The following is a 9399-nucleotide window of genomic DNA, read 5'->3' on the forward strand; positions in this document are numbered from 1 at the left end:
GTAAAAGAATTCTCATTGCATAACATGCGCTACTTAATTTGGATTTCAAATTAGAAATGTGGTTTGACCATTTAAAATTACTGTCTAACAGGACCCCCAGCAACTTCGTGCAGTCTGTTTTATCTATTGCTGCTTGTATAGTGGCTTGATGGTTTAATAAATTATTTGACGTGAAAATCATATATTTTGATTTCTCTTTATTCAAAACTAATTTGATGGATAAGAAATAACTGTTGATGGTGGATAGTATCTGTGTAGTTTTATTTTGCAAATTTTGATCGGATGTTGCTGTGACTAGAATGTTGGTATCATCCGCATAACTGATGATGTTAACTCGACTCAGTGAATTAGTTATCAAAGCTATATCATTAATACATACTATAAAAAGTAGAGGACCCAATACACTACCCTGAGGGCTTCAGTGAGTGTCCAGTATTCAACTCCGTAATATAATATTGAGAAGATATAACATCGTAAAAGCCTTACTTTTATTTTCAAACTAAGGTTGTGACTTTGAGTTTGGCCATGCTATTAAATGCACTCCTAGCCTTCTCTATTCTACATTTTAGTTCTTGTGGGTGATCCCATTGTTCGTTTACTATTGTTCCAAGATAGGTGTACTGTTTTACTCGGTCCACTGGTGTATTATTGATAAGCAGTTGGGCATCTCTAATTTTATTTTTGCTGATGCCCATAAATTTGATTTTTGATATATTTACTTGTAGTGCAAATCTTTCATTTACTTCATTTACTTTGTTTTTTATTTGCTGTAAACTTTTCAAACTATCTGCAAAAATAACGGTGTCGTCTGCATATCGGATGTTGTTTAGGCGTTCTTCATTTAGGAGTATTCCATGTTTGCAATTTTCCAAGGCAACAGACAAAAAAATAATACTAGTAGAAAATAAAAATGTATACCATTTTTATTTAGTTGGAATGCGAAGCCAAAACTGTCCTAATTTTTACTTAGTTCAGAGAGCGCAACCAGCACTCTTATCTCATCACTTGCTATCTCTAAACCAAGTTTATATTTCGACTCTATTAGTCCCCGCATTGCAACTGACGTTATGGTAGTAGGTGCCTAGCGGCATCTGCTAAATAAAAATAAAAGTTTTCAATCTGATAAAAATATTAAGAAATATTTAAAATATCAAATTGAAAACATATTGTACAATTTTCCTGGTAACACCCCCATGGCTTCTAAAAAATGCAAGCCAGATAAACTAAGTAAAAATTAAGACAGTTTTGGCTTCGCATTACAACTGAATAAAAATGGTATACATTTTTTTTTTTTCTATTAGTATTACTCCTTTGAGTAACATAGGTAGGTCAATTTTCCGTTGGAATTTACCACGCTGAACAAACGGGGTTGTGAATTGCAAATTTTAGAATTCCCTCTTGTCTTCTTCGCTTCAGCATCCATCTGACTTGAAATTTTTAGAAGCCATGGAGGTTTTACCAGGAAAATGGTTTAATAAATTTTCAATTTATTATTTTAAATAATTTTAATTATTTTTATCAGGTTGAAAACTTCGACTTTTATTTAGCAGATGCCGCTAGGCACCTACTATCATCACGTCAGTTGCAATGCAGGGACTAATAGAGTCGAACATTTAAACTTGGTTCAGAGATAGCAACCTACGCATTCACTGAGGAGCCACTAAAAAGTGGCGAAATCGTCGATAATAATGCTGGTTGTGCTCTCTGAACTAAGTAAAAATTAAGACAGTTTGGCTTCGCATTGCAACTGAATAAAAATGGGATACATTTTTATTTTCTAATTTTTTTCATTAAGATTCTACATCAACGCGCAGAAAACGCGTTCCAAGATTGAGGCTGTAATTTTGAATATTTTTTCGAGATATTTGGCACACATATTCGTAATATAGTAAAGAATGGCGGTACAGAGCCCAATTTAAGAAATATGTTAATGTGTGGAAATTACTCTATAATTAAATAAAATATTACAAAAACGAGCCTGTACCGCCATTAAGAAGAACAAAAAATACACTTTGCTCAAATAAATTTTTTATCCTATGCCTAGATTTTGTGTCACATTGGAAATACTAAAATCAATTATCTATAACCAAGAAATTGAACTTGATTGACTTGCCAACATTTAGCGCGCCTATGAGTATAATAATGATTATTGATTATTATTACAATCTGACAGACTGACAGATTTCAGTCTGTCAGTTTGAAGCCAAGATGAAGACCACATTGTAGTACCACTTCATTTCTAAATTATTTAAACATCTACTTATTGTCGACATTGTTGTAGTCGAAATGGCCTAATTATTGTAATTTTAAGGTCTTTTGACCTAACTACGTAGCTAGTTCCAACTACTTTGGATCTAAAATTTTCTACCTGATGATGGACTTCTTCTTCTTCTTCTTCTACGGCACTACAGCCCAAATTGAGCCTTGGCCTCCTTTATTTTTTGCCTCCACCCTTGCCTGTCTGTGGCTGCTCTTCTCCATACACGGACTCCTAAAAGGGCTTGTGCGTCGCTGTTTACTGTGTCTTCCCAGCGCTTTCGTGGCTTCCCAACCGGTCTCTTTCCTTGCATTCTAGCATTCAGTGCTCGTTTTGGTAGCCTATCCTCTCCCATTCTTATCACATGTCCGGCTCATTGCAATCTTTGTAATCTAATGAAGTCTGACAGGGGCGTTTCCTTATAAAGTTGATAAAACTCGTTGTTGTATCGACTTCTGAAGATTCAGTTTTCCCTTACAGGTCCTAGTATTCTCCTAAGTACTTTCCTTTCGAATGTGTCGAGTTTGTTTTTGGATGTTTCTTTCAGCACCCAGACTTCACTGCCATAGCATGTTATTGGTCGAATTAAGGTTTTATAGATTCTCCTTTGTATTTCGGTGGACACTTTTGACCGAAATATATGGGAGAGGGCAAAATAAGCTCTGTTTGCCTGCGTTGCTCTCTTCCTTATTTCTCCATCTTCTGATCCGTCGGCATATATTTCTACTCCTAGGTATGTAAACTTTTCAACCGTTTCAATGTCATCTTCATGTATAATGTTTTCTGGGACTATATTTCTTCTCGTCTGAGTCATTATTTTTGTTTTTCTGTGTTAATTTCCAGACCTAGCATTTTTGTTTGTGTTTTTAACTCTGCATATATTTCCTGTGCTCCTGTTGATGTTCTACTCATAATATTATTATCATCAGCATAAGCGGCCAGTTGAACCGTTCGGTTGGTCAGTAGATTTCCTCGTCCAGTTTGCATTTGCCTAACCGCATACTCCAGTGCCAGGTTAAACAATGTTGGGGCCAGCCCATCTCCCTGTTTTAGTCCCTGCGAAATGTTAAAAAAGTCTGTCCGGTGGTTTTGTATTCGTACACATGCCTGAGTTTCATCCATTGTGGCTTTAATGAGTCTTATTAACTTGTGTGGTATTGCCAATTCAGCCAATATATAGTATAGTTTGTTCCTTTTGACTGAGTCGTATGCCTGTTTGAAGTCTACAAACACGTTGTGAACATCAATATCGTGTTCCCATGCTTTGCTCAAGATTTGTTTTACTGTGAATATTTGATCCAGTGTCGATCTTCCCCGTCGGAAGCCCGTCTGATACTCTCCAATAATATTTTCTGCTAGTGGTTGGAGCCGCTGGTTTATAATATACGTGAGGACTTTATATGCTGTACATAGTAGAGAGATTCCACGGTAGTTTTTGCACTGGAGTTTGTCTCCTTTTTTATAGATCGGGCATACTATACTTTTCTTCCAGTCGTCGGGTATTTTCTCTTCTTGCCATACGTCTTTGATGAGCGCGTGGATGTGACTTGCTAGGTGGTCGCCACCTACCTTATATAGTTCTGCTGGTATTTCATCAACTCCCGGAGCTTTATTGTTTTTCTGGGCCTTAATGGCTTCAAAAACTTCCTCTATGGTTGGAGCTTCTACTCCATTCTCTTCTACGTAGATCATACCCATTTCATCTTCCATGTCTACTTGAGTTCCAAGTAGTGTCTGAAAATAATGCTTCCAGGTTTCTGTGACTTTCTGTTGGTCACTGATTATTTGCCCACTTTCATCTTTACATAGACTTGTTTGAGGTTTATACCCACTTTTTATCTTTTTTAGGTATTCGTTAGCCCCTCTAATTTCGTTGTTTTTGAAATGTTCTTCCATTTTTTCTATTTGTCCATTTTCATAGGCTCTTTTTTTATTTCTACATGTCTTGTCTGCTTTCCGTCTTGCGACGTCAAATAATGTTCGTCTTTCCCGTGTTCTTCTTGTTGTCCACCTGATGATGGACTGATTGGTCCGAAAACGTTTGTGTGATTTTTGTACTATAGATGTACCCACTTCAATCCAATTTGTATCATTTTAGATAAAAATTTTAATAAATTTATATACCATTTGCCTACAAGTGAAGTTTTACTTCCTTAGTGAGTTTTTATTATAGTATACAGCCAATGAGAGGAATCTTTTCCTTTATATTTTATTATCACAATATTGTGCCTTCGTTTTTGATAGTATACTGTATAGTGTAACGGACTGCCAACGCACTGTTGCCACACTGTTGAAAGTTTGCAGAACATTCGAAAAAAAAATATTGATGACGCGCTGATGTAGGTTCTTAAGAAGATTTAGGGCCGGTTGTTCGAACGCTAATCAACAATGATCACTATCAAATATTTAATTACTGTCACCAAAACTGTCAATGTCAACTTTTATTGGGTTGCTGAAAACATAATTGATTAAAATTATGAGATTAGTTAATCAATTAACATAACAATTATTAACATAATTGAGTAAGTAAGTTCATATTATGTTTTCAGCAACCCAAACAAAGTTGACATTGACAGTTGGTGAAAGTAATTAAATATTTGATAATGATCATTGTTGATTAGCTTTCGAACAACCGGCCCTAAGATTAACGATTTGTAAGTTATTAATTAATATCATTATTTTCTTTTTAAGATTTATGTAGTCATGTTAGAGCGTACCAATTACTAGCAGAATCTATAAAAACTGGCCGCTTCATCGCAAAACAATGCAGGAATTACTTGAGTTTTAGATTTGGATGTCGAGGATCTCAATCGTATATGGGAGAGTTTTATATTGATAAAAAGTAAGAAATCTTAAGTCCACGAATTAAATAGGTAGATTATTAAATACACAAAAAGGGTTTTTGACTAACACTGTTACTAATAAACGAAGTATAAAAGTTCTACTGAGAATAAATCAGGTATAGGCAAAATCACTACCAATAAACATGGAATAACTTAGGTATAGGTTATACTTGGTATAAGAATTTAGTCCAAGTTTATACCGACCCACACCCTTGTTTAAGTCTGGTATAACCTATTTTGTCACTGTCAAAGTCATCAGAAGGAAAAATATATTATTTTTTTTATTTGTTTTGTGAGTAGATATATATAGGTAATAAAAAAAATGTGTTTAAGAGGTATTGCAGCTAACGAGGAAGTTGATAATTTAATTAACCTGATGGAAACTACACGAAAAAGGAAAACTTTCAAAGAAAGCATAAATTCCTTTTCAAAGACTGCACAATAAAAATCTGGTTTCCTTAAGATGATGTGAGGTTTTTAGAAAAATTAATAGGTGATTCACTTACTGTGAACAAGCGAGGATGAGGCTTATCCTCCACTCTACAAGAATAATAAGGTCTTTTTTTTCTATAATATGTAGAAAATCTCTCACAATATTCTTCAAAATATGCTGAAATTAGTGTATTTACATTGCATTTATAAGTAAAATAAATCAATTTGTTTACTTTTTCTTTAGTTTCCCATTGAATGCAACGTTCTCTTTTATTTGAAGCCATTTTATGAAATACTCAAACTCAACATACAACATACGAAATAACGATTTATTAAAATATAGCAGACAATAACAAAGTTCTAAAAAATGAAGGAATTTGGTTTGTCAGTTGTAGAGAAAAGTCAAAATTGACATATTTCACCCGTTTCATATCGTTGTTTTATGCATTTGTGTAGAAGATTGCGCCGTTGCCAAACTATTATTTCGGAATAAAGTGGGAATACTTATAACTAACTTATACCGAGTTTATTGGTAACAAATTATTTTCGTATTATATCTACCTTATACTTAGGATAACTATTCTAGATATAAATACGGAATAACCTTAGAATACGAGTGTTTTATTAGTAAGGCAGTAAGTATATAGATTTTATTACACATTTTTAATTGTTATTTTTAATTTTTAAATGTCTTATATTAATATTTTAATAAAAAAATGCAGTACAATTAATTGACGGTAATTAAATGTCTTATCACCAGACTTATGCAAATATTAATATCCAAACGTAAAATATAGGGGCATAAATATGCACGATGTTTTTTTACTTTTCACTTTTTTCCAAAATCCAAGCGGGCTTTGTGTTTTTTGTAATTTATTGAGTGTTTCAGGTTCTTGTTCTTGCAGTACCGTCTCCTATCGGAGGTTGGCTACCATCACAGCAATCTTAACTTTGTTGGCTGCAGCTCTGAACAACTACATTGAACTGCACGCATACCACTCCCTTAAATTTCGCATCCAGTAAATCCTCCTACGTCCCACATTTCTCTTTCCAGGGAATTTTCCTTGGATTATGAGTCTTAGCAGAAAGTACTTTTCTCCTCTCATTATGTGGCCTAGATATTCCAGTTTTTTCACTTGTATGGTTTTTATGACTTCGCATTCCTTCCCCATATTCAGCAAAACATGTTGATTTGTTACTCTTTCTGTCCATGGTATTTGCCACATTCTCCTGTAGCACCACATCTTGAATGCCTCAATGTTTTTGATGTTTATCTTTTTCAGTGTCCAAGCTTCCATGCCGTACAGCAGAACGGAGAAAACATAGCACCTTAACATTCTCGTTCTTAAGTTTATATTTATGTCCCGGCTGCATAGAAACTTTTTCATTTTGATAAACGATTGTCTCGCTATCTCTATTCGCCTCTTGATTTCTCTTGTCTGGTAATTAGTAGCAGTGAACCAAACCCCTAAATATTTGTAGGACGTAACTCTTTCAACTGGCTGATTATTTATGGTTAAATTCACATTGGTGTATAGCTTCTTTTTTATAATCATGAATTTAGTCTTTTTGATGTTCAGTTTTAGACTATACTTATTGGTATGAGTGTTTATGTTTTCCATCAAATACTGCAAATTTTCTAGGTTATCTGTTACTATTAGCGTGTCATCAGCGTATGGTATATTGTTAAATAACTCTCCGTTAATGTCCATACCAATGTTTTGCTCTAGAAGCCCTTCCTGACATATTGTTTCGCTATATATATTGAATAGTAGTGGAGAAAGCACACAACCCTGACGCACACCTCGACGAATCTCAATTTCTTCGGTTAACTCATTATCAACCTTAATTTTTGCTGTTTGTCCCCAGTACAACCTGGATATGATGTTAATATCGCGACTGTCCATGTTTTTGCTTCTTAGGATTTCATACAGATTTTGGTGTCTGACTTTATCGAAGGCCTTCTCAAAATTAATGAAACCTACGTAGAGGTCTTCGTTTACATCCAAACATCTTTGAATTAACACACTCAGACCAAACAAAGCTGCCCGTGTTCCCAGTCCACTTCTGAATCCAATCTTTGTTCCAGTTGCTATAGTTCTGTGGTCTGAACACTCTCTGGCATTATTCGTCTTCGGGATTGTGACAAAAGTAGAGGAGAGCCATTTCTTTGGTATGATGCCTGTTCTATAAATTGTGTTAAAGAGGTTCACCATTATTTCAAGTGTGTCGTCGTCCAAAATTTTCAACAATTCTACAGGAATTTCATCTGCTCCTGCAGCTTTACCCCCTTTAGTGTTCCTTATAGCATATTCTATCTCGCTTTTTGGGATTTCAGGCCCTGTTGTGTCGTCTGTGTAGCTTCTGCTACTGCTATTTCAGGTCTTTCGTCTGCAAAAAGTTCTTCAATGTATTTTGTCCATCTTGCCAGTTTTTCTTTTAAATCTGTAATTATTTTACCTTTTTGGTTTTTTACGATGGATGTATCTGTTAAAAATTTTATTTTAAAATGTTCTTTGAGCGTAATAAATTATTATATTGTCGTCATCAAAAAATGTAAAAATTAAAATTTTAATATCTTTAAAATTGTCGGTCTAAAGTCTAAACATTCTCTAAACAGATTCTCCATCTTATAAGTTTTGAGGAAACTGGTGTGTTAGAAAGCCTGTCTTTATATCTTCAGTTAAACTATTAATGGCGCTTTAACAAACATTTTTTTATTACTTGAAATTATTAAATCGTTGACAAGATAAAGGTTTTTTCGAATTTATTAAAACCTTATTAACATATTCGCTGCCTATCAAAGAGAATGGAACTCGGCTACGAGCCGTTTTGTTAAATGGCACCTGACTGAAGTAACCATATCACGCGCTGGCGCGTGATCGGCAGCGAATGGGTTAATACTATATGTGCTACATGCAACATATCAAATGAATAATTTTAGGATACAATATTTGTAATTTTTTTCCAACCCTCATCGTATCTGAAACAGCGTCAGACAAAAACGCAAGAATTTTTCGAGGGGTACAGCAGAGAGTTAAATCATAAAAGTTGTACAATTTTGGACAAAGAATGTGTTTTATCTACTTGCCTTGACGCTACAAGTTTACTAGTTGCCTAAAATATGTATGCTATGTGCATATTTGTCTGATTATTTATGATTATATTACCAAGTCTGATTATTACTCTCTATTGTTTTTTGTTTTCTTATAAGATTTAGAGTCATGTAAAGGTGTGTAATTTTCATTGATAAACGCTATTTTTTAAATTATATTTGTATTTATATTTATTTATATTTTTGTAATTTTTTTAGGGCTCGTGGAACCTACTTTTTGGATACTAACAGTAAACCACCGTATGCAAAAGATTAATAAGAATGGACGTTAACCTAAGCTATCATTAAAATACTTGTAAGTAAAATATACAAAATGTATAAATCGAAAATAAAAAATAAATACTAATAAAGTATTTTTTTATTTTTTTATTATGCAAGATAATTTTATTATTATAAAGAGTATAGTGTACCGATTAATACAATATGAGTCAGTATGTCCACTATGGTGGATCGATTATCGCAAAATTTAAAAAAAATTGACACATTGATTTGGAATACCCACCAAAAGTTACCTTTAGTAACGACAATAAAAAAGTGTTTTTACAACTTTTTGATAAAATTGCTTCTTCTGCCCTCTACCGGTCTTTGAATAACGAAAAAAAAATTGTTGGGGTAATAATCACAAAATTAAAAAACAAATGACACATTGAATTGGAATACCCACTAAAATTTACCTTTAGTAACGACAATAACAAAGTATGATTACGACTTTTGGATAAAATTACATCTGTCCTATATAGGTCTGGATCCCG

The 9399-nt window shown here is 33.8% G+C and overlaps 1 protein-coding gene across 1 annotated transcript in view; it reads left to right on the forward strand.

Annotated features, from left to right (window-relative positions):
- The window catches only part of LOC114325854 (pancreatic lipase-related protein 3-like), a 40921-nt gene extending 31921 nt beyond the window's left edge, over nucleotides 1–9000 (forward strand). Inside the window, exons 5-6 of the mRNA XM_028273988.2 lie at nucleotides 4949–5099; nucleotides 8846–9000. Coding sequence (XP_028129789.1) covers nucleotides 4949–5099; nucleotides 8846–8903 — 209 coding nt within the window. The 3' untranslated portion in view covers nucleotides 8904–9000. The remainder of the gene's footprint in view (nucleotides 1–4948; nucleotides 5100–8845) is intronic.
- The last annotated feature ends 399 nt before the right edge of the window (nucleotides 9001–9399 follow it).

This window comes from Diabrotica virgifera, chromosome 3 (genome assembly GCF_917563875.1).
Source record: "Diabrotica virgifera virgifera chromosome 3, PGI_DIABVI_V3a".
Classification (NCBI taxonomy): domain Eukaryota; kingdom Metazoa; phylum Arthropoda; class Insecta; order Coleoptera; family Chrysomelidae; genus Diabrotica; species Diabrotica virgifera.